The following is a 26,982-nucleotide window of genomic DNA, read 5'->3' on the forward strand; positions in this document are numbered from 1 at the left end:
GGAAAGCTAAAAGAAACCATATAATTCTACTGTATCAACCTCTGGATGATTGCTGCTTATCTGTCCTATAAAACTGTAAAGAAGCAGATTTTATAATCAAACAGACTACAGTTTCTTTTCATAGTGACTTGACTGATGCAGAATATTTAAAATAAACAAAATAACCCGCATATAAAGAAAGAACTGTATACTGTACTTGAAATAGACACATCTTTAACACCATCTTTTACAACAGGATATGATCCTTTGTGTTTATTCCTCATATGTATAACAGTACATGTGAAAATAACTCAAACTCGTGGATCATATCTATGTAATAAACAGATATTAAAACATTCAGCAATCCAGATTATCCAGATTATTTTGTCATGAAATCAAAGGAGCATAAAAGCTTCTTAACCAACAATTTCATATTCTTGTCACCCTCATCAGTTATATGTATGTGGGTTAAATACATGTGTGGGTTAAAAACAACACTGTAAAAGACTGGGATCATTCCAGTGTTACTGACAGCATAAAATTTTGTACATAAAGTAGTTCACATTGTACAAGTATGTACAAGATGCAAAATGGCTGCTTGCTAGCTTACCTTAATGATACTACTACATGTATTATATAAGACAAATGTCTAATTTCTAAATTGAACTTACAAATTTCTACTACAATTTCAATACAAATATAGCTGTGATTTCACATGCATCTGTATTAGAGTCACTGTAATGTAACAAACTACATTGCAGAAAGGGTTTCTAAGTAAATTTCCACTAGCTATTTAATATTTTCATAGGCTCATAAATCAATTATCATTGCATTAGGACTTGGGCTGGTTCATAAATAACTCTTCCATGCAGGAACAGGTGCTCTAGTGCTTAGTCATACCAAGGAGGTTAAAAGCTATTGTTCACTGTCACAACCATACAAGAACAATTGATCTAAGAACTAGGTTATAACAACAATACAGAAACATATCAGTTGTGATGAATATGTATGTATGTATGTATGTGTGTGTGAACATGAGGGATAAAGACACAGTTTTGTTATTTGAATGCTTAGTGTTATCATAAGTTTCTAAGCAAAAAAATGCATCTTTGTCTTGTCACCTGTTGACCAACATGGAGTATCAATTTCCCTTTGTACACCGCAATCATTTAAAAACACAGACATACACACACACACACGCACGCATAAACATACATACATACACACACACACAATACCACTCCCCACACAATCACACAGTGCACTCACCACAGTTATTGAAACACACACACAAACACACACAAACACGCACACAACTTAACAATCATTATGGATTTGCGGGTACTATGATTATTTCACACATTTGTTTAAAAAAGTTAATATACCCGTTCTCACCCCATATGTGCTGTGAGAATAAAAGTGCCAAATATTTAATTTCATGAATAGCATCATCATTGCACATCATCTCATCTGAATGCCCTATAGCAGAATTTGATACTAAAAATGTGTAAATATGTTTGATAAGTTATCGATCACATGTTAAATACCTTTTTTTTATACATTGCATGTAAAACTCAGGTTAATCAGCCTTATTTTGTTCACCTGTGTGAAGCAAGTGGTGGAGCAAACAGTGACCTCTTTAGTTTGTATGTAAAGAATATTTAGGTTCTGTTGGAAAGAGTTTTAACAAGTTGTACATGTAATTTGTATTTCATAGGTATGCAGTTTTTGCTTATAATGCACCAATCAATCACCTGTCATAAGAAAGATGTCTTTTGGTTTTATCATGCATATGCATAAGTCACAATCATGTTTGTTGCCACCCCCTATGTTACTAGAATTTGGCTATATTAACAACAATCCATGATATCTGCATGAAAAATACTTCTTCATATCTATCTATTTCATTGAAAAGTATTTTTAAAACTATATACTGATACTGTGAGGGCAATAATGGGGGTCAGAAATCTTCCCTCCCAACATCTGCTTGAACAATATTGATATATGGTATGGAGGTAGAATGAGAATGTGACCTTGGGGATTCATATTCATTTTTTATCTGGTCTTCGAGATTTTTTTCTGGTCTTTACCAACTAAAAGTGTTTATTTTATGGTCCTATGTCATAGCATCAAATTCAAATGAGCTGCAAATGTACGGGCAAGGAGCGAGAAGATGGTACATTTTATTTGGGGGATGAATGAATTGAATTGTAAAACAATTGTTTGAATAATTTTCATCCAAAAATGTATATTTTGCACTCGTACAAGTAGCTCTTGTTCAAAGCCCGATGATCTCAAATTTGGTATTGGGACAGCCGTTAAATGTACACAAGAACAGAGCTTCTTGAATAGTCCAATTGCATCACAATAACATTGTGCTCATTCCTAACTTTTGTGTTGAGTAATAGTCTGCATTAGCATGGATGGTTTGGAAAAATCCATTTTAGGGTGAGGCATTTTGGAAGTATCTAATTCTGCAAGGGAGAATCTTCAGAGTAAGTTCATGTTCCAATGGAGTAGAAAAGCACGTGAGAGAAATTTAAGTGTAAATTGTGCTGCGTGGTGTAGGAATGTGGAATAGAGACTGTATGGTTTGGACTCAGAGGTTTTTATACAGATTCTGTGATGTCGGATCTATTCGTATCGAGCAACTGCTTAACCTGTCTCGGTGCTTCACCATACTATTGTTGCTGAGTAATTTTAACATACATGTAATTGCCCAAGACAGTAATGAGAGAAAAGAAAATCTGAATAAACAGCTGTCACAGTAACCCCCCTAGAGTCCATGCATACCCCAAAAGAAGTCTATTGCAAAAAGGAACTTATACCTATAGGTGAAACATTATAATCTGTTGGGGGGGGGGGCATGTGAGAGAAATCCATGTGTAAACTGTGCTACATGGTGTAGGAATTGAGTTATCTGTATGTAGCAAAATTTATTGATTTTAATTTCTCTGTTATTTAGCCAGGGTGTCCCCCAATTCTCAGTGGAAAACACTACTTTACAGTCCAGGGCCCTGGAATGAATTGGATGGTATGACTACACACAATTCAGAGTAGCTTCATAAGTCCACTGATTTTTTCAGGTCTGTTTTTTCTGGACCGGTCTAACAAGCTTTTCAAAATCATACAGCAATAGCTCATGGTCTGACTCGATTTGACTCAGATACACAGAAGAACACAGTGTCTAAGCATGACCCAATTGTAAGTTTGGCGACAAAGTATTGCGTCATGGACATTCTCCTGTGCAGGGCATCCAGTAGGAAACCATGAGTGCTGACAAATATGTCACTCCCTTTTGGGGTCCATAACCATGATGTAGATCTCCATTGGTGAAATCAGATGATTGTTCTGCTACCTTAATGCGAATCGATTATTTTGCAGAGTGGGAACACAGTACAAAAAGTATTCATCAGCATAAAGTGTATCATAAGATACAAAAACACCCAGAGATAAGACCATTTTTTTTCAAACGAGTTTGCTCAGTGTAAGGCCATCGACCACTGAACTATGCTCACTGTAGGCTGTGTAGCAGCATCTCTTCTCCCTAAGTTAGAAACATTGTGGAGCTAGTTTGACTCACTGACTCAATAGGCGAAGCAGAGGTTACGAGTTGCTTGTGAAATTCCCTTCCCCATTTTAAGCAGAATGGTTTGATCCACTCCCACCTGGAGTTATGTGTTTTGACTAATTTGCTTCAGATGTTGAGATAACACATGTGTATAGTCGTTCTTGGTTTAGGGTGGGTACAGAAAATTAAGGTACAGGTATGGTTCAGGTCTAGAGGATCAGGTACAGGTCCGCACCTATCTGTGAAAACTAATGAATGGGCGACTCAAAACAGTGGTCCATTTTTGCAACGAAAGATTCTATTTGGACGTTCATATGCATTTAAAAAAAAATTCTGTATGTCAACAACACTAACTGCCTCTGTTTTAGACCAAGTTTGACTGTAGAAGCTCGGTAAAAATGACTATCAACTCTCTACTTCACTGTCGTTCTTTTCTTGGATCTGTAAGCCCCAAAACATGTGAACGTCTGCCGATATAATCTGTTCATTTCGAATCGGTCCAACATCCAGTCCACTGATTTTTCAGGTCTGTTTTTTCTGAATCGGTCCAACATCCGGTCCACTGATTTTTTCAGGTCTGTTTTTTCTGGACCGGTCTAACAAGCAAAAAACGTTTTTTGTACCCACCCCTATTCTTGGTGAGTGAAAAGTAAGGTACCAAATTTTTCTTATGGTGTTGTCCTGTTAGATCATAATGTTATTATGGTTTCTTGCAAATTCTTGCCCGACAGCTAATTGCAATTATTATTATTTGATTTACAATAATAGGTGAAGAACAATATAGCCATTGTGTCACCTCTAGTCTGAAAACATTAACTCTAAATTCTTTCTGGAGAACACATCGATGTTTCAAAGGTCTGAATTCGATCCCAGGGTCGGCTGGAAAGGTTCAAGTAAAAAGGGAATCCTGTGTTTGAGGAGGTGCCTAGAGCACGTTAACAGCATTATTACTCAGATTGGGTAATTATCTACTGGCTGCAAATTAATACACCAAGGTGAATGAATGAGACAGTGAAAGACAAAGGATCCCACGTTTTCTGTATTAACTGTACATGGATACCTTGGCAGAGAGTAGTTTTTCACATGAGACCCAATTGCTATATATGGGTCACAGGGGCGTGTAGTGTTGCCCATTTGGTATTTTTGGTACGAAGATGTCTAGGTGGTATAACATCACATTACTAATACTACCAACGTTCAAAGCCGCCCCCCACCCCACACTTCGCCCCCCTCCCCCCAAAAAAGTGCGATTTAATACAGTACCATTAGCAGTTCAGTTCTGTGCGCAGCTGTACAAGAAACGTCCAGATTCTATCAACAACGTCCGCTACTAAAAAATGTATGGCGAATTATGTCACGGTCGCTGGGAAATGATGTAAGGTTACACAGCGGTAAAGGTTATACGTTTACCGATCGAACCGACCCTGGACCCGACCTCAAAGCTGCGATCATCTGCCGACGGCCGACTAGGGTTTGAAGAAAAGGCATATCTGCACTGTTTGCTAAACCTTAGCCTTTGACAGACATGTAGAAACAATACACCCAACTCACTTTCTCGTTATATTCTTGTCCAAAATAACGTAAAACTACACTTTTCCTTGCATATTCCTAGGGTGTACGGCAATAATTTTTGGGCCACTGGTCGTCCAGGTCAACACCAAGCGAGGTGACCCATGAACCCAAGAATGACCCAATATACTTGGTTACCCATCGAAAAACACAACACATGGAGTCTGACACACTCATCTCTCTGAGCCACTTGTAAGTGGTTACCGGTCTTTCTCAGGAGACAGGAGACGTCTCATAGCTCACTTCTAACTGCATCACGGTGACCACCGTTAACCTCTTGTAAGTGAAAACGGTACTTGTATGGGGTGTATTTTACGTCCCTGTGCAGCCCCAACGAGATTTATAACGGGTTATCCAGTTACCAACTAATTGTAACCAAGAGCTCAACTCAACTGTGAGGCTGCTACCAGCTGAGCTACAGGGACATCCCCCATTGCCCGACTAACGGTGGAAATTAAAACTTTCATCTTCTCCGGAAAACTGTACAGACATTCGTGAATAACTCCTTGGAGTTGATGCATCAGTGTAAGTGTAAGCTAGGACCATTGTTGTACCGCATGATCACACACACAGTGAATCGAAAATGAAGTCATTCTAATGTGCTTTTGAAGTGGAAGAGTAAAATGTATAGATTTACACTATTTCTTTATACATAATGGCAAAACGTCGTTCTCTTGAAGCAAATTGTAACATGTAATTTGCCTCAATTACAATAAGAATGATATGTAATTATCTTCAATTACATTGACTATTTGTTGCATTGTTAGAAAACCGCTTTTCCGCCAGATGGCGATCTCTGAGAGACCATACAGCGACGAAAAATGGATTTGTGTGACCCTTGCTTTTATGATTGCAATATAACAAAAAAAATGTAAAAGTATGATTTAAAGAAGGACAAAACTCACGATACGTACAAAACTGATTGAAGTCAATGAGATTCGTTGACGGTCTGCCAAATCTTTGGCCGTGTGGCGTAACGGCAGAGCGTTCGACTCAAAACCAAGAGGTGCTGGGTTCAAATCCTGTCATGTCATCCATCTCGTGCTCTTGGAAAAAGCACATTGTACGACTTTCATCACTCCACCCAGGTGTGAAGAAAAGAGGTACCTGACTTTGATTTTGGGGCAAAAGGTGGTGTAAGGAGTTGGATGGGCTCCACCTTCCAATACCGTACCCTAGACACAGTGGACAACAACCCACTGCCCATACAGCCTCAAAAGGCTATGTGACTACCTTCACCTTCTGAATAATTTCTATGTGGCACCGTTGAAATATCTTTGGTCGCTTGACGATTCATTGGTCGCTTAGCGATCAAAGCCTCAAGTAGAAAGGGGTATGAGAACAAGTAGTCAGTATCCACGTAAGGCCACAGCAAGTAAATTTTATGGATGACATCCGCGCGCTCATTAATTTTCGCCTGATTTCAGAAAAAAAAACAAGATTTTTTTTCTTCTTCAGGGAAGGCCGGATAGATGAAAATGGGTAAAGGTTGTGTTGTAACCTAATCATTGAATGTAGAATTGACACTAGAGACTCTGAAGCATTGACTGTAGTTGCAGAGGTGCAACTTGATAGATAGTTGTAAAAGTGGCACAACTATGGAAGCTATGAGTGTAGTTGCCAACATGATTAATGATACCAGTCTACCACACTAGTGTCACTTTAACTACACTGGTGCACTTCTTAAATACAGGAATGAATGCCTTGTTGGCTGTGATGCCATATTTTGTCCCTTCAAGTCTTGTTACAACGTATATTTTGAAAATTTGCCATCTTGTTTTTTTTACCCATCTTGTTTTTTTTTCGCCCTATCTCATTATTTTTGCAGTCTGCAGAGGATGTCATCCATAAAATTTACTTGCTGTGGCCTAATCTAAACTCCAACGAGTACAGTTGCCACAGCAATTACACATTGATTGTCTGTTTTGGCAGACGCTGCTTCGCTTATCACCATTAGTATCACATTCCAAGTTTTTTTGGTATCGTCAGTTTTTGCATGCAATCAGTTACAAGCATTACTTTTGAGTAATCCTATTGCTAATGAGACCGCAGGAACGCGTACAAACGTTCGCCGTGAACAGTCGCACGTAGATGCGGTCATCGTAATTAAGACTACGAATTGCCTTAGAGCTTGCAAGTCCAATTATGGCAAGGTCACAATTGCACCTGTACCTGTCAGAGATGTAGGCCAAAAATTTGTCCCGGTGAACTGCTTGATATGATACCGTGGGGGTTCTTCTTGACGTTTCCACCATTCTATTTTTTGCCGGGTCCTGGATTGATCCTAACTTCCAATTAAAATAAATCCGGGGCCCGACTGTTCCCATTCATAGTCCGGCGAACGTATTTCATAAACAGCGAGGCTACCAGGCGAAGCCCAAACAGATATTCACTTTATCTCTGGGAGATTCCTTGCTGAGTTATCCATTACGGGTATACCCCATTTTCGCAGTTGCTTGTAACATTAAGGAATAAGCACGTGATTGAAACGTGAATAAGCACGTGATTGAGGCGTGAATGAGCGCGTGATTGACACGTGATGGACCCCAAGGGAATAATTGACGGGGACGACAATCCACACAATGCGTGAATCTTGAATGAAGTACTGTTCGAATGTGTCATAAACGTCCCCATTTTTCAAAATTTAGGGTCATTTTGCTTCGAAACCAATATAAACCTTTCCTGTCTAAAGTGGCCAAAAATTCCGTAAAATTTATTCTCGGCAGAAATTAGAATTCATCTATATATCAATATTTGTTAAGAATATATTTAAACATGTCTATGCCAAACATGGTACCTTTGGACAAATTTGCACAATTTTCCAGCTATAAGACTGGAGTATATTTTATTCATTAAGATTCTCTAAGTACAGTGTAAGGTATGGCGGAACAGGTGTTTCTTGCTAGAAGGCGCCTTTTCAAGGTCGCCATAACGGTCAATTGATGAAAATAGAAGCAGTTTGGAGGATGCAAATTTTGATCTAAAGCACCTGTCGTCCATCAATGTCATGAACATAAAGTTGGGCCGTATAGATTGTCCCCAAAGCCGAACCCGAGGATTGACTGACGTCACGTATTGGCTTGATTCGTGACATGTGTCAGGCCTTGAGACGCCCTCTGTGGTTGGACGGTTTATAACGACGTTAATCTTTCAAAAGCCGGCATAGCCGTGACACAAATCAATGTCAATGTCGAAGAGTTTCTATTCTTAAGGCCAGTTCGCACTCATGCATATATTTAAGTCCAAATAAGTTCCGTACTGATTTTTTTCTTTTTAGTGTAGGTGAAGTTTTCTTCACTTTCATACACTTTCATATTTTCACAACGACTTTTTCGGCTGCAAATTTCCTAAGCCAAAAATATGTGGACTAAATAATATGGACTTGCATACGTGCAAAAGTGTGCTTGGCATTTTAGGTGGTTCATTACGCGTTACGTAAACATTCACGGTTACATTTGCCGTTGGTCGTCGAAACGATTTTGATGTCTTCTGATTTTCAAGCAGGCTATGACAGAACCAGCCACCGATAAAGATCCGAGATGGTCATGGCATGACTACGAGGGGTGTAGACATTTTGAATTCAAGTTAGTAAAAAAATTGAAATCAAGTTGAACAACAAATTAAGATATTTTAATCTCAGGAAAAAATTCCTTTACCTTTTATGCTAAACATCATCTCATTTGATGTAAAAATGAGCCTGATATAATTTCAAACAATAAGGCAACAAGCGTCATAAGCTTCATAGATATGTATAACACAACTTGTTAAAATATTTACAGTTATAGTCACCCCGAGCTAATTATCCATATCCCTTTTCAAAATACGCTTGTGCCGAAAATAAAAGAATGTTTCCATTGAGTTGAAAATAATAACATTTATCATGCAAAACAATTCCCGACGGCTTATTCTAAACAAGTAACTATTCTAAATAAAAAAAAAAGTGTAATGATTAAAAATTTATCAAGAAGAGATTTGCTGTTTTGCGTCACTTTGCGTCATTTTGCGCCAGTGAGATACCAGCGTTACGGCCGCGCTAGCTCATCTGCCAATCTTCTTGTCATCTATAGATCTTCCGCTGGCGTCACTGGACATCAGTGAGGAAAAAAGGATGAGACCATGATGAATGGAAGCGCCAGACGAGGTCAGCGTTGTCTGTACATCCTGCCCGAACCTATAAAGATAAACCTCAGCATTGACCATATGATGGACCGAACGCTCGGGCTTTTATATTACGTGGGCCTAGAGAGACAAATGCTGTTTTCCGATTAAGCTACCGTTCAATTTGGAAGAAGGGGCCCGTCCAGTTAGTTTATTTTTTTCCTGCAGTTTCGGGTGTATCACTACATTGCCCTGTTGGATATCCTGTGGCTACCGGGCTATTTTGGGGCACGATGGGGCCCCTGGGTTTTTCCTTTAACTCGCAGTTAAAATCAACTTGGGACCCGGCAACAAATAGATGCCGTGGCCTTATCATGAAAATTATTGATTAAGAAGAGATTTGCGGTCAAGTTTTGCACCGCTTTGCGTCATATTGCGCCAGTGAGATACCAGCGTTACGGCCAGGCTAGGTCAGCTGCCCATCTTCTTGTCATCTATGGATCTTCCGCTGGCGTCACTGGTCATCAGTCCGGAGAAAAGGATGAGACTATGATGAATGGAAGCGCCAGACGAGGGCCGTGTTGTCTATACACCCTGCCCGAACTCATAAAGATAAACCTCGGCATTGACCATATGATGGACCAAACGTTCGGGCTTTTATATTACGTGGGCGTAGGGAGTGAATGTTGTGTTTCTGATTATGCTAGGGTGCAATTTGGAAGAAGAGGCCCGTCCGGGTAGTTTACGGTTTTTTTTTTTAGATTTCGAGCGTAACCCCTACGTGGCCTCGTGGGACAACTTAGGGCTATCTGGCTATTTTGGGGCAAGGCTGGCCCCCAATTGCTTTTTTTTTAAATCGCAATTAAAATCAACCGGGGGCCGGCAACAAATAGACACCGTGACCTTATCGTGAAGAAACTGACCATCACAGCATCTGACAGTCCACCCGGGACAAATTTGTGACTGATGCATTTCAGTTGTAAAAGCTTCGGCCGAAATCTTTCAAAAAGGAGAGAATCCCTACCTACCAACTACTTGTTTTTTTTTTTTTAATGAACGCAACATAAAACACGAAATTCTTTTTCCTAGGCCACGGAAGTTATTGGCAGTCTTTCTTCCGGCTAGACGACATATCAAGCTGATTCACTGGTGACATGGGGTCGATCTAAGTCGTAAAGAGCACCCCGATGTCTAAAAACTAATCAGAAATCCTAAACTTGAAAACCTGGGGCACTTTAACTCAAGATGACTATTTGTGTGAAAGTCTTATTATCTTTACTGAAAAGGTTATGTTTTTTTGCAACGTTTGTATGTATGTATATGTATGTATATCAGTGGTTTAGCAACATAACTCAAGAAGCTATAAATGGATCGTCGTCAAATTTGGTACTTGGTTAGGTCATATTCTGTCAAAGAAATTATTACATTTTGGGCCCCCTGGCGTCTTTTATTCATACTACAGAACAGCTTCTGGCTTCGATATCTCGTGTTGCGGACAATCTATGGTCATGATTTTTGGTAGTACATGTAGATAGCGTTCCTCTTACTTACTAAAATGAGAGTCATGCTTGGTTAGAGCCCCGGAAAAAAAGAAGAAAAAAAAAAAGACAACCAGTGATCCACCAAAACGATGACATTTTGACAAACCAAGAAAAAAGCAATGTACTTGTAACTACGTACAAGGTGACAATAACTTTTAGAAAGCAATTTAGGTGTCACCCCAAACGATTACATTTTAACACGCAAAGGAAACCGCGATTTATAGATAACTACTAGTAGCTGATATTGTCTGTCTTTTCAAAGCAAATCAGTAAAAGTCAATTCCCAGAAAATCAGAGATCCACAAATCGATTACATTTTGTCAAACAAAAGAAACCATAATCTACATGTTATTACCAGAGGTTATCTGTTTTGCCTGTCAGTTAAAGGGAAAGAATATTAATCACTTTTCCAGACAATGAGAGATCCTCAAAGCGATTACATTTTGACCAGCGAAAGAAACCACAATCTACATGTTAACTACTAGGTATGTATTTTTCCTGTCGTTCAAAGCAAACGATTATTAGTCACACTTGCAGACAATCAGAGATCCTCGAAACGATTACATTTTGACAAACGAAAGAAACCACAATCTACATGTCAACTACAAGATAATATCTATTTTACCTGTCGTTCAAACCAAATGATTATTAGTCACACTTGCAGACAATCAGAGATCCTCTAGACGATTACATTTTTACAAACGAAAGAAACCACATGTGTACAATCTACATGTTAACTACTGGATGTTATCTATTTTGTCTATCGTTCAAAGAGAATGAGTAATAGTCACTTCCCACGGTCGGCCGTTAAAGGAACGGTATACGGCGGTTTGGGACTTCCATTCGGTCTTCGTTGTGCGCCAGGGTCGTTTCGAATCACCAACGGGGTCATTTCATTTCCCATGGAGGACATTCAAGGAATATTGACTATTACTTAAGACATGAATAACGTCTGGTAAGGGAGAAATATGTCGTCTAACTATAGAAAGTACCACCATGAACATGGGTCGGTGAATGAACTTTACTTCTAGGTGAGCATCAGGAATGCAACCAAGAAAACAGTATAAGATAGCGCGTTTAGGTTTAAGTTGGTCGTAGGCTATTTTACGAGTTTGATGTCGTAGAAGTTTCGAAGCAGTCTACGACAGAACTAACCACCGAAAGGGATGTACGACAGCCGTTTTCGTTACAAGACAACCGTTTTCACATGGTGCTAGTCGTAGGTCGTCGTACGAGTTTGACACCATAGAACTAGGCTGTGACAAAACCAACCACCGACAAGGATCTAAGACAGCATTTTTCTTGACAAGACAGCTGGATTGTGTCCGCACGTATGCACTATCTCAAGAATGCCCTCGATTTTTGATCGTACGACGATTGTATGACAATCGACGAAGATCTAACGACAAAGGTGACCCATGTCCAAAATATTGAAACAGTATGCAGACGTATGTAAAACTTTTCAGAAACCTCACTTCTCCTCAGAACAATACTTAATTATTCAACACGGGTATCAAATGATTTGATATTATTAAACACCATACGTTAGATAGCTTTAAGCAAACAGTAGACTTTGATATGATCAACCGTTGATTTGATATAACATGGCGCCCCCATAAGCCATTTAAGCTTGTTTGTTACGTCAATAGATAGTTACGTCAATGGATATTAACGATTATTATCTAATTACAGATGCAACGTGTGTGTATGACATATCATCAGCATTTAATCTAAATTAAGGGGTGATTTTTGGTGCTTGTATAGCATATCCGGTAAACCGCCTCTTGGCGTTACACATCAAGTTTGTGCTTCATATCCGGACAGATTGATTTCATCCACTCACACCACTATTTTCTATAAGTGTGGTGGGTTCTTTAACGTGATTGAGATATGGCTATCCTCAAACGCAGTACTTGTATTTAACGTCCTATTCGAGGATCGTCCCCAAACGAAGCTAAACACACATTTCAACCTGAGCGAAGTGAGAAATCCGTGTTAAGTGCTTTTTCCTGGGCACAACATGGGGGGGGGTCGAACGCGATCCTTGGTTCTGGGCCCAGCAGCCTAATCATTACGCTACACCGCCAAGACAAGATACTGGCATCATCCCAACAACAATCGACACCCACAAGCCCTTGTGGATCGAATGAGATGGTCCGGATTACCTACAACAAACGCGAGTCGATTTGTTATATATACCTTCACGGAAAGAAAACATTTTGTTTTGCTACATTTAGTCTTCTTATTCAATCTTCTCCGAACAATGGGAAAACATCGATATCTTCACGACTGCAACTTGGAATAATTTGAAATTCAACGATCTGGCAGGTTCGTGGCACTGCACCTTTGTGAAATATTGATATTAGGAATGATTATTTGAGTCAAAAATGGGTATAAAATGTCAATGGAATATTTAGAACATTTTTTTTAAATTTTAAAACCATGTTAGAAAATTTCCTTTGAAATTCGATACTCGAATCCTGCTTTGCATGAAATATATCATGGTGCTCATGTGAGGGAAAAAATTCTGAGTTTGCTTGCAAATGATACCTTAAAAGTTTGTGATTTATACATTACTCTCGTAATGAACCTTCACGATCTTCTCAGCAAAGATCCGACCTTACTTAGTGACAGAAATTGAAGTGGGATGACTATGTGAGAGAGAACATTCGGCATTTGCTTGCAAATGCTACCCTTGTAGTTCCTTTCTATATTCCTCTCGTACTGAACCTTCACGATCTTCTCAGCAAAGATCTGGCCTTACTTAACCCTATTCAGACCGGGGGGGGGCTTTTGAGGCCCGCGCCAACTTCGATGTCCTATAACGCCAGAACGCCTTACGCTAAAGCCACCAAATTTGGTGAGTTTTCCTAAAATATTGTTGGCAACAATTTAACGAAGTTTGACAAATTTTCCATTATTTCGTGTTGCCATGGCAACCGTTTGATGACAGGCAGTTTTGCCAAAAATCACTATTTTTGGTTCTAACAATGTATTTTTCACATTTATTTGCTATATTACTGCTATTTTGTTACATAGATAAAATGTTATATTATTTAGCATATCTTTCATAATTATATATGCATAAATTATGCTAATTTGATGACGTCATCAGCCCCAAATCCAAGATGGCGGACCGTATGGCCAGATCAAGAATAACAAGCTAATTATCCCTTAAAATTTGTAATTACCTGGTATTTTTTCATCAAAACCATCTAAACGAATGAATTAAGTCTATTTCCATTGCCCTTTGCGATTATTTGTTGCAAAAAAAGTAGTTTTAAAAATTCAAAGTAGTGGATATAATATGGCGGAACCTAACTCGTATCTTAGATGTGCATGACGTCATTTTATGACGTCATTATGACGTCATCGATGTTGCTATTGGCAATACAAGTCGTAATAAACATTATTGTTCTGTAATCTGCACTTGTTGTTACATTTTTGTAGTATAACTTGAAGTTGTCTGAGAATACCCTTTTTTCATGGGTCCGGCCGATATAATCAAATTGATGACGTCATCATTACGTCATCTTACGTCGACGTAACGTCAAACATCATATACTTGTCAGATATTATGTGGATATCATGTCCTGAAAATTTGGTGGCCCTACGGCACGTCATTCGAGAGTTAGAGGACTTAGAAGTGGAGGGCCTCAAAAGCCCCCCCCCCCCCCGGTCCAGGGATGACCAAAAAAGCCCGGTCTGAATAGGGTGAATGACAGAAATTGAAGTGGGATGACTATGTGAGGGAAAACATTCTACATTTGCTTGCAAATACTACCTTTGTAGTTCCTTTCTATATTCCTCTCGTACTGAACCTTCACGATCTCCTCGGCATAGATCTGGCCTTACTTAGTGACAGAACTTGAAGTGGGATGACTATGTGAGAGAGAACATTCGGCATTTGCTTGCAAATATTCTCTTTGTAGTTTCTATATTCCTCTCGTACTGAACCTTCGCGATCTTCTCGGCAAAGATCCGACCTTACTTAGTGACAGAAATTGAAGTGGGATGAAGGGGACCAGAGTTACCAACCACAGCAGGAAAAGTCATTAACTCTGTATTACCCTTAGGCTTGCCCTTCCTGTCAAAAATCGTCTTTCGACCAGATCAAACGCGGTCCGGAAGGAACTGTAAGTACTACTTGTGCAAAGCTTATTTCCTGGTAAATCCTACACATTGAGAAGGAGCAATCTTCACAGCTTACAAATGCATGGGGGTACTGATAGATACATGCATTCAACAAGTCTAATAAGTGACTGATAAAAGTGAAATATTCATGAAAAAGCAAGGAGATGTTTAAGGGTTTACTTCCAGAGAGTTGGAGGAAGATGGCTGAATTGAGAGCCGACAAATCGAGTTTGGTGCTGCCACGCAAGTGAAGAGACATAAGTTCACAACTTTGTAGCTTATGTATAAAACTAACTCAATGTAACAAATTTGCTTCAACAAGGGGAACATATTTGTGTGTTTGTTTGTTTGTTTGTTTGTATTGCATACCCAGTAAACCGCCGTAAGGCGTAACACACCCAACTTGAGCTGAACACTACAAGCTGCATATCCGGACTGACTTCCTTCATGCACTCACACCGGGAAGGACCACTACTATTTTTGATAAGTGCGATGGGTTCTTTAACGTGCTCGAGGCGTTGTTATCCTCAAACACGGGACCTCCATTTAACGTCCGAGGGACGTTCCTAATAGAAGCTTGGTACTCATTTTCATTTGAGTTAAGTGGATCGGAAAAATTCGTGTATACTGCCTTTCCCAAGACCGCAACGTCGAGGCATGTCAGGGTATTCGTACCTATGACCTCTTGGTTCTGGGGCAACCACACTATAATTACATGAATAGTCTTGACCTCTAAGGACAGAACCTATGGCACGTTGCCATCGTTGATGAAGGCTAGCCATCCAAGCAATAAGATTCGCAAGATAACAAGTTACGTCTATGTCACATTTCCAATTCGCCCGCACGGGGTCCGACCGGCTAGTTTGCGGGAACAAAAAGTACGATATAAAAGACCCCAAGCTACACAAGACGAAAAAGAGAATAGTCTCAGGCATCATTTATGTATAATCTTTTTACGTAGGCATTCCTATTTTCGTTTCCACAAACAGCCCAGCCGAGTCCCGCTTTGGAAACGTGACGTAGGCCTTACTAGTACTCAAGCAACTGGATATAATTTTGGAAATGGTCGGACGTTTCAGGCAGCATGCACTACCTTTCTTCATTAACTAAGCGAGATCTGTAGTTCACACAAGGTATTTAACGAATATCTAAAAATCACTGTCGAAAGGAATACATATATCGGATGCTATATGACCGTTGCAAAGGCTAGTTGCATAAAGCCTACTACTGCCCGCCTACGCCTTTGAAAATAACGGACACAAGCGTAAAACCGTCACTCAATCTCACCCTTCAAACATAGAGTACAAACCACTTACGCCGTATTCTCCTACGCAAAACAACAGAACATTTGCTTTGTGTCAGATCAACAGCGTCTTAGACACGAGGGACCAGACTTTAAGTGCTCTGGTTCACCTTGCGTCTTGCAAAATGGCGTAAGAAGTCCCAAAACAGTTGTACCTATTTTCCTTTCTTCCGCCCGCTGTCTCTGGTCATCAGTTTACGTAAAGGGTTGAAGACATTAGGGAGTGCTTACTCTTATAGGCGGATTTTATGATCACTACTTTACGTAAAGCCTTGCTTTTGATCATCATACAAAAGACATACGGAACATCCGCTATCTGTATGATCTGACAGAGTTCTAAGTGAATGGCGTCCCTTGATCTAACGTGTTTTCCAAAAACTATCGCAGAATGGCCGGAACTCGTTGCTCTCAAGTACAATAGGGGCATCCTCGCTCGTTAGCTTCAAATAATGCTTGCAGTTTGGTGTGATAGGTCGTTCAGTGTAAGATAACCAGCTGCTTCCACGCCGCGTGCCTGCAAAGCTGGTGTGTTATGCCGAATGGCGGTTATACAGTACCTGCTAGAAGTATACGGATAAAGAAGCTGGTGCGATACGCCGAAGGGCGGTTATACCGTCTATATATATACAGAATTAAGCTGGTGAATTACACCGAAGGTTGGTTGTACTAGCTATATAGATAAAGACCCCATCCACATAGACCAATCAAAAATAGTCCTTTCCTGTCGAACAGGCTAAGCCTTCTTTTTCTAAGCATCTGGTCACGGCATACAAGCTATCTAAATCCTAATCTTCTGCATTTAAAACTAGTTTTGACTTACCCGTCCAATTTCATTTTCATTTACATTTATAGTGGCATTCTTTCTCTGCGTTTATGAAGGCTATTCATCCAGGTTAAAATTATTTCATTCGAAACGTTGGAAAGTAATTTCCAGTTGTAGAGATTGAACTGTTCTTAAATGATCTTTACACGTAGACATGTTGTTAAGATAGATTGCTTTGTGAACCTGGCTTTCTCCTTCTATTTAGAGAGTGATGTGACCGGTAAGCGTTAAGATCACTCACGACGTCGGCTTAGGTCTCCGTCTAACAATTTGGCTGGCAACACTCAAGATTGCTTCAGAAAAGGTCATCTAAGTCGAATTGCTTAGTTAAAGGGATTCTCAACCCCAGAATTGATTGTTATTTTCTAAAAAGAGCACTTTTTTATGATTACAAAATCAACAAGATTTGTAACATCTCATAAAAGATAAACATAGAAATGAATCATTTGTTATCGAATAACAGGACAGTTTTCCCCCATGCAGAACCATTTTGGGCATGATAGGAATGGTACAAACTTTAAGGATGCCTTTCAACGTAATAATCGCTTCTGATTTAGGTTTGCTAATGGAGCGAAGCAAGAAGAGAATCAAGTTGTCAAGATTGAAACTCGATGAACAACAATTGATGCACAGACTACAAACTTTGCTTTCAATATCATCCCTAGATTTCCAAACATCGTCTCACTTTCCTGGGGGCACTTTTTTAAATCTTGAGTAAAGCTTCCAAAAAGATGATTGCGAGAGATCAATGTCAGCTCTTTGATCCAAAGGAAGTGAAGTTTATCCCCTTTTAAAGTGTCAACCCAATAGCCAAAGGGCCCTTCACACGAGAATTTGAATGAGCCGGAATGCTGTCTGAATAACTTTGTATATTCCTGGGAATTCGTAGAGTATTCTAGACATTCTCACTGCGTTCAAGACATTTGAGCCTACTTATGTTGGCGTCCCGGATGTTTTGTTATGCTCAAAACTTTCGAGGTGCATCAAGTTGAGGTGGAGAAATATTGAGCGGCATTCAAAGTTTATTCTAACCATTGAAACTGCAGTTCGATCGCATTCTAAGGTTTTCCAACATTATTCGAAACATTCTGATCTCATTCGATGGAGAACCGGCCTGCCATAAGAATGAACACAAATATCTGGAATGAAGTGACAATTTTTAGAATGTACCACGGATACCAAGGAATATACAAGATTGTTCATATTCATATGGCATTCCGGCTCATTCCGCATTTCGTGTGGAGAGGTATTAGGTCCACGAGATCAGAATGTTTCGAATAATGTTGGAATGACATAGAATGCGGTCATACTTGAATGCCGTTCGATATTTCATAATTTCAAATACACCTTGAAACATGAAAAAATTCGGGGGGGGGGGCAAGAATGAGCAAAAATATCTGGAACGCAGTGAGAATTTCTATAATACACTACGAATGCCGAAGAAAGTATAAAAAAATAGTCATCGTGACTGCATTCCACTGATTCCGCTTCTCGTGTGAAGGGACCTTCTATAAGTACATCAAAGAATAAAGCAGCTCAAGGCCAAAGCTAACCATGTTGCCGCTAAAGATATCTAGACCGTAGATTTACCATCAACCACATCCATCACGCCATGGGAACGGAACAGTTTTACACCGTCTAATCACACGGGCAGTGAGACAGGTAATGAGAAAAAGGACCTTCAGGAGAACTCACATCCATCAACCGTAAGAAGCTTTTCTCCGTATCATTCTTCAACAGACTAGATTCTTGTTGGATCAGTCGATACAGGGCTATACAGGCCATGTTGATTTGATTATTTGGATGACATCCGTGCGTGCATCAATTTTCGTCCCTTTGAAGTCAAAGCTTAAAATTGTGCAAAACAGTACGTTGCAAAATAAGCAAGTATATGCTGTAGATTGTTTCGGACAAAGTAAAAAAAAATGGTTACTATTGAATGCATTCGAAAAACTGATAAGTAGGAAGTCAATTTATAGATTAAAAAAAAAGATCTGGAACCTTAACTTGAAAGTTCATCTGCGTTGGTAGAAGTCACTCTTGAAATAGTTGAACTGTAATTTCCAACACAAATAAGATCTGGAACCGTTTGACCAAACTGACCTCTTTTGTGTTTCAATAAAAGAGAAAAGTTTAAAAAAAAGATAATTTTGTATTTTCTTCCTGTATATTCATAATATGATGTTGACAAATCCAGTGTATTCCTTTATACAACAGTATTTGCTGGATAACTTCGGCCGAATTTAAAAAAAGAAAAAGAAAAAAAGAATATTTACCTACCGTCTCTAATCTTTTTTCAGACCCGTAATCTGAAACGCTTGTCCTAGGCCTTACGTAAGCTAAAACAATTCTAGATTCTTGACATGTTGATAAAGCTTAAAGCTATCTTGAGGCGATGGGGGCGCAGTTAGAGAGCCTTGCTTTCAATCTTCCTACGTCTTGGGTTCGATTAAGTGTTCGGTTGCAGGATTTCTTAAAAGGTTATTGGCAACTTTGACTTAAGACATCTCCCTTTGAGTATCCTAGCCTGTCAAGGTCGTAACCCAAAGCGTTCTAGTGATCAAAGATACTTGTCGAATGGAAACTCTTGTGTGTTGTATGGTTCAGTTCACAGTCGCTGCGATGGTTTGGTTCAAATCCCACCGCTACCACCAGTATTACAAAGGTAAGTCAATCTCAAGTTGGGTATCCTAGTCTGTCAAAGTCGAGGCCTAAAACTTACTAATGATCGGATTGAAACTCTTGTGTACTGTATGGTTCAGTTCGCGATCGCTGCAATGGTTTGGTTCAAATCCCACCGTTGCCACCAGTGATACAAAGTAAAGTCAACCTCCAGTTGGCTATCCAAGTAGTCTGTCAAGATCGAGGCCTTAAACTTACTAATGATCAATGTTACTTGTCGAATGGAAACTCTTGTGTGTTGTATGGTTGAGTTCACAATCCTTGCGACGGTTTGGTTCAAATCCCACCGCTGCCACCATTGTTACAAAAGAAAGTCAACCTGCAGTTGGGTAACCTAGTCTGTCAAGGTCGTAACCTAAAACGTACTGATGATCAATGATACTTGTCGAGTTGAAACTCTTGTGTATTGTATGGTTCAGTTCGCGATAGCTGCGATAGATTGGTTCAAATCCCACCGCTACCACCATTGTTACAAAAGAAAGTCAACCTGCAGTTGGGTATCCTAGTCTGCCAAAGTCGAGGCCTAAAACGTACTAGTGATCAATGATACTTGTCGGATGGAAACTCCTGTGTATTGTATGGTTCAGTTCACAGTCGCTGCAATGGTTTGCTTCAAATCCCACCGCTGCCACCAGTGTTACAAAGGTAAGTCAACCTCAAGTTGGGTATAATAGTCGGGCAAAGTGGAGGTCTAAAACGTACTAGCGATCAATGATACTTGTTGGATTTAAATGCCACTGCATTGTATGGTTCCGTTAAAAGTTGCTACCATGGTTTGGTTCAAATCTCACTGCTACTACCAGTGTTACAATGAAAGTCAACCTTCCGTTGGGTATCATAGTCTGTCAAGGTCGTAACCTAAAACATACTAGTGATCAATGATACTTGTCGAATGGAAACTCCTGTGTATTGCATGGTTCAGTTCACAGTCTCTGCGATGGTTTGGTTCAAATCCCACCGCTACCACCAGTGTTACAAAGTCAATATCGAGTTAGGTATCCAAGTAGTCTGTCAAGATTGCAACCTAAAACTTACTAATGATCAAGGCTTCTTGACGGATTTAAATCCCACTGTATTGTATGGCTCAGTGCACAATCGCTGCAATGGTTTGGTTCAAATCCCACCGCTGCCACCAGTGTTACAAAGAAAAGTCAACCTGAAGTTGGGTATTCTGGTCTGTCAAGGTCGCAACCTAAAACGCACCAATGATCAATGATACTTGTCGAATGGGAAATCCTGTGTGTTGTATGGTTCAGTTCACAGTCGCTGCGATGGCTTGGTTCAAATCTTACCGCTACCACCAGTGTTGCAAAGAAAATTCCATCTCAAGTTGGGTATTCTAGTAGTCAGTCAAGGTCTCAACCTAAGACTTACTAATAATCCATGCTTTATGTCCGATTTAAATCCCACTGTATTTTATGGCTCAGTTCACAGTCGCTACAATGAATTGGTTCAAATCTCATCGCTACCACCAGTGTTGCAAAGGAAAAGCCAACCCTACGTTGAGCATCATAGTCCGTCGAGGTCGCAACCTACAACTTACCAATGATCAATGATACTTGTCAAATTGAAATCCCAGTGTACTGAATGATTTAGTTCACAGTCGCTACATGAACAAAGGCTTGGTCCAAATCCCACCGCTGCCACCAGTGTTACAAAGGAAAGTCAATCTCACGTTGGGTATCATAGTCTGTCAAAGTTGAGGCCTTAAACTTACTAATGATCAATGATACGTGTCGAATGGAAACTCTTGTGTGTTGTATGGTTCAGTTCGCGATCGCCGTGATGGCTTGGTTCAAATCTCACCGCTGCCACCAGTGTTACAAAGGATTTCCAACCCTCCGTTGAGTATTCTAGTATGTCAAGGTCGCAACCTAAAACTTACTAATGATCAATGCTCCTTGCCAGATTGAAATCCCACTGTACTGCATGATTCAGTTCACAGTTGCTACATGCACAATGGCTTGGTCCAAATCCCACCGCTGCCACCAGTGTTATAAATGATCATGAAAGTCAACCCAACTTGAATACCAGGTCTTGGTGGACCTGGTATTTTGCTACTATTCGTCAAGACTCTTTCATAAGAGGTCTCTTTCATAAGGCAGTGCTTCGTGGTCTATTTAAGTGTGGACTCATTTTAGTGACTTTGTGCCTTTGAGGAGCAAACCAAGCTTTCAAGGACTCAACGTCTAGCAAAAAACGCCAGGAACCTAACCTCTGACCTTCTGCTCTAACGCAACCAAAGAGCAAAACTCAATATCTCTCTTTCTTCCATGTTTGACAAATCATCTTTCACGCAAAGGAAAATACAACACCGCATGTGGTAACACTATTATTGAACACACACCACTGATGTTCAAAGAACATCAAGCAGCTGTTAGCGCTGATATGCTGGTAACGTTACATTTACCCTTGGGATGATAGGGAGAACCCTTTAGTGCTTAGAGTGATATATGAAGGTGTCTACAGCTAATGGCCTATACGTTACTTTGGGACTATCGCGTACGTGCAGTGTGACTACATATGTTCAATCACACTTTGCCAAGTTTTCTTTATGTATGTATTTTCCTTGTGGCCGACAAGGACAATGTGGCACTGCATTCAATTAGCAAGTTACTAACGTACTTTAACAGTGTCATTTGCACATACAAATTACAGATAGGAGCTAAAGATATCCCCAAAAACTACTGAGGCCATAGGGGCAGTTGGTTGATATCCACTGTATCTAGCTAAGGGCACAGTATTGGAAGGTGGAGCCCATCCCTCTCCTTTCACTGCCTGTCTGGATATACAGCTTGAACTTTTCAGTACGAACCAAAATTTATAGTTTAGAGACATGGCTCCAAATATATATCAGTCCGAATCCTTACTGGTAGGCTATACACTCTTTAAACACACCTCGTAGAAGTAAACAGCAGTCAAAATGTAGGAATATATGCCCTGCAATCATAACAATAAAAGTTTTATTGCAAAATCATATCTAAAATCCTAATTGCATGTACAGTCTCAAAGACTAAGATAGATAGTGTGATACATAACACTAGGGTTTAATCCACTATATGATACAATGAATACTATTGTCGAGTAGGACGTCTTCTTTGAAGGCAGTGGTTATATAACTGTCCCACGTTCTGTATAATTGTTTGATTTTGTGCTTTTAGTAGAAATACAGTCTTTTGGTGATCTCTTAGATGGTAAAACCTTGGTGAAATTCTGGCAACTGTTTGAAATAATCTATTTCTTTCAGCTTCATAGTGCGTACACTGACTGATAAAATGTAATTCATTTTCCACTGCATTCATTGAGCAATATCTGTATAATCTTTTGTGAACAGGGAGCTGTTTATAGCGACCCCCTTTTTATCTCTAACGGATGTGCGCTAGTTCTTATCTTACATATGGCTGATCATTCATTTAACTGATTATGATATAGATAATTTTCCATCGCGGGTTCGGATTTAACATTGCAAAATCTTAGCTTACCGTTGAATTACCATAACTTACGGAAATAACTTTATCAGGTTGGCAACTATTCATGTGCGTCGATGTAGGTTAGACATCCAGGTAATAAGATACACCAAAAAGTAGTTACTCAAGCATATATCTGGATATGGTTTGGAAACGGTCAGACGTTTCGTATAGAATCCACTATCCTTCGTTTCCTATTGGACATCTGAAATTGTCTTCAGTTATAGAGTATAAAAGACCTGTTTCTTCCAGATCAGTTCAGTGTCACTGACGAAGGATAGTGGATTCTATCTGAAACGTCTGACCGTTTCCAAAACCAACTACTTTTTTGGTGTAATTATTCATGTAGTAAGGTTCTTTAGGCACAACCAAGGAGTACTTACTTCCAACGTTTTGATGTCTATCAGACACCATCATCATCAGTCATTCTACCCATTGTCCTACGCAGAGGGAACACAGTCGTGTCAAAACTTCCTGTGTTTACCTCTGCTACCTTGTGCACTCAGACCATGCAGTTATGGACCGCCCTACTTATAAATATTAATGAGCTGACCCTTATATGGGCAGTCAGCCGTTGGGGATCGGGAGTAGGAGGATGGAGCCATGTAATACGTAACATGATTGACTGATAGCTTCCCAGTGGCCTTTGCGAGATAGCTTGTGACAACAACAAGCCCAAGAAAGCCATATTCTCTGATTGGTTGACAGCTTGTTTGTGGCGACAATCATAATAACCACTGATAGGGCATGAGATAGCAGGGCCCCATAGGCTAATGACGTTGGGGACCGGGCGTTAGGAGGATGATTCTACCCTGATGATGGTGTCTGATAGACATGGAAACGTCGGTAGTAAGAACTCCTTGGCTGTGCATAAAGAACCTTACTATATTACACCATAACTTAGTTCGAAGCTATCTTTATTTCAATCCGCAGCGCGTGTTGCCATCTATTTGCGGTTTCTTTAATTTACCTCATATCGCCATGCAATAAGCTTAACCCGATTAAGGAAATATGAAAAACCAGACACGGTTTTATAATCAAATCTCTCCCTTGGGGACTATGTCGTTGTCAATACCACCATTGCGGTTATTTAATATCATGAGGAATTCTTATGTCAAGTGAAGCCATGTAATTACAAGGGCTGTTGTATCTAATTTCCTTGAATGTTTTAATTATAAGCTGTCGTTTTTGCTGTGGAAACAACTGTCAGGTGCTGCTTTCTATAATTAGATTGTATCCATCACATGTTCACGCAACGAATGGCGGCGTCACCATTTTGACATTTTCTCTGAAAATGGTAAGCTTTCTACCATAAAAGGGTAAAGGTATAGGTAGTCCCATAACCTTTTTGAGGCCGTAGGGACAGTGGGCTGTTATCAACTGTGCCTAGGGTACGGTATTGGAAGGTGGAGCCTATCTCTCTCCTTCCTTTCACCTCCCTAACTGAAGTCAGGTAACCATTCTTACACTTGAAACGTAGGGGCTCTCACCCTCTGGCACCGCATGTACAACCACGACGCACCTGCACCACTCAACAATCTACTTCCTGAACCTTATGTACATCGACGTGAAACCCGCCTGTATCTCAACACTGCAACGCCTTGAAGCCTGTGATATCAGCGACAACATCACACCGTCGTACCTTCCTCCCGGCCACAACAAAACTCTGGAACTCACAGCCCCAGCACATAGTCACACTTAGGGACAGACAGACGTTTAAGACCAGCATCAATAAACTCTTCAGCGATCCACGTCAGCGCCCTTAAGGACAGCTGCTAAAGCTGGAGATTGGAGAATAACTGCATAGATTTTTTAAAAAAACTAGGGTTGAGTGAGCAAAGTAGTTCTAACTGCCCTTTCTAAAGACACATAGCCTAGCCAGAGATTCCTAGAATCGACCGTTTGACCTCCAGACTCTGTGTAGAACTTGCCATGTGAGAATATGCTTTGCAGCATTGCTAACTGCAAAGTTACACCGATATAACCCAACCCAAGTCTTGTCCTCAGATAGCTTTATGATCCGCACATCCGGAATCCAATTTTCAAAACGATCACTGAAACGTATCATTAAATCATGTCAAACCAGCAAGTAAGAAAATCGCTACCATAGACCAATGCCTTTCCGATGTAATCAGCCATGTTAAGGTCAAAAAGATCGTCTGTATCTGTATCAAGTCAGACGTCGTCCTTGCCTTGACCTCGAAAAAACAGCCATTCTACAGTTCCAAGTGCGCATGTGCAGTCGCAGAACATTATGGTCTACGGGTCAAAATTCAGGACTCCAGTAATGCCAGAGCAGAGGTTTTGGGCAGTAATATTCAGATTCATAAACCTTCGCTTGCAAACTATAAGCACTATACAGTTGGAGGCTAATGCACCAGTAGTAATGTGTGTTCAACTAACATGCTCTTTCCCAAATGTTGAATCCTACGGAATCCAAAGGATTTGGAAGCACGCAGACATACAGTAGATTTTAGTGCATGCGGAACTGTATGTGCGTTCGGGCTGTGGATTCACTCCCTGTACGAGCCAGTACGGGCGACGCGCGTGCCCTGTACAGCGAGGAAACTGTAACATGCGAGTGAGTAAGGAAACCGTACGTAAGCAGCACGTGTAAGTACGGCATACATACGGTAACGTGACGAAAGCACAGAGTAAGTGGTAAGTACCGCCTCCGTACAAACTCGTAGGGAATCCAACGGAGCACGCAGACACGCCGTATAAGTTCACGTGCAGGCAAAACTTTATGTGCCATTGGGCTGCGGATTTGCCCCCGTACGTGCCAGTACTGGTGACGCGCCTGCCCTGTACAGCCTGGACGTTTTCAGAAACACGTGGCGGACGTGGCCTTCCCAAAAAACGTACGGACAAAAAACACGTACGGCGGGTTGTGCCCTTAGCTTTACGGTGGTCTGAGATGAGACGAGAGTGCCCCTACCTTCGTACGGCGCGTGAGGATCCCAGGTGTGCCACAGCTGCACCACGAAGAATGGCGACCAGCACACCACATACGCGATGACGATCACCAAGGTCATCTGCACGGTCTTGATCTTGGTGGCGGTGAAGTCGATCCCCATGTGCGTCCTGGGTCTCATGGTCAGCTGGCGATGGCGGGTCACCTTGACCCCTCGTCGTGTCCTCACCTCATGAGAGAAACGTATGCAAATGATTATAATCACAGTTTCAGTTACATACGTAGTGAGTATGAAGTTCCTATCATTTAGCACATTCGAAGTATAAATTTTCCTCATTGATTAAGCAACTCAAGCTCTAATTTGTATGATTGAGATTTGATAATAATTATACAGTCCACTATGTTGTTCTTCATCAAGTTACATACATAGTGAGTATGAAATTTCATACGTAGTGAGTATGAAGTTCCTATCATTTAGCACAGTTGAAACATACCTTTTCCTCATTGATTATGCAAATCGAGCCCTAATTTGAATGATTGAGATTTCATGATAATCATACATTCTACTATGTTGCTCTTTATCAAGTTTAATACGCAGTGAGCATAAAGTTACATATGTAGTGAGTTCCCATTATTAAGTACAATGAAAACATAACTTTTCCACATTGTTTATGTAAATCAATACCTCATTTGCATATTTAATATACCTTTACGTTGGTTAAAAGAATAATTTTAAATCAGCGACTTTTGAAAAAGTGACCTTTACGTTGGTCTTTCTTCAAAGTTACCAACTGGTCAAAAGTCACAAAGTTTCTAAATGATAAAGTTTCTAAATGATAAAGTTTCTAAATGATTAAGTTTCTAAATAATAAAGTGCTACGTTTCGAAGCTCAATTACATA

General features: G+C 40.2%; 1 protein-coding gene across 1 annotated transcript in view; it reads right to left on the reverse strand.

The window, feature by feature from the left end:
* The window catches only part of LOC118405985 (mesotocin receptor-like), a 60,061-nt gene that overhangs the window by 24,191 nt on the left and 8,888 nt on the right, over positions 1-26,982 (reverse strand). The window contains exon 4 of the mRNA XM_035805839.1: positions 26,106-26,310. Coding sequence (XP_035661732.1) covers positions 26,106-26,310 — 205 coding nt within the window. The remainder of the gene's footprint in view (positions 1-26,105; positions 26,311-26,982) is intronic.

This window comes from Branchiostoma floridae, chromosome 18 (assembly GCF_000003815.2).
Source record: "Branchiostoma floridae strain S238N-H82 chromosome 18, Bfl_VNyyK, whole genome shotgun sequence".
NCBI lineage: Eukaryota > Metazoa > Chordata > Leptocardii > Amphioxiformes > Branchiostomatidae > Branchiostoma > Branchiostoma floridae.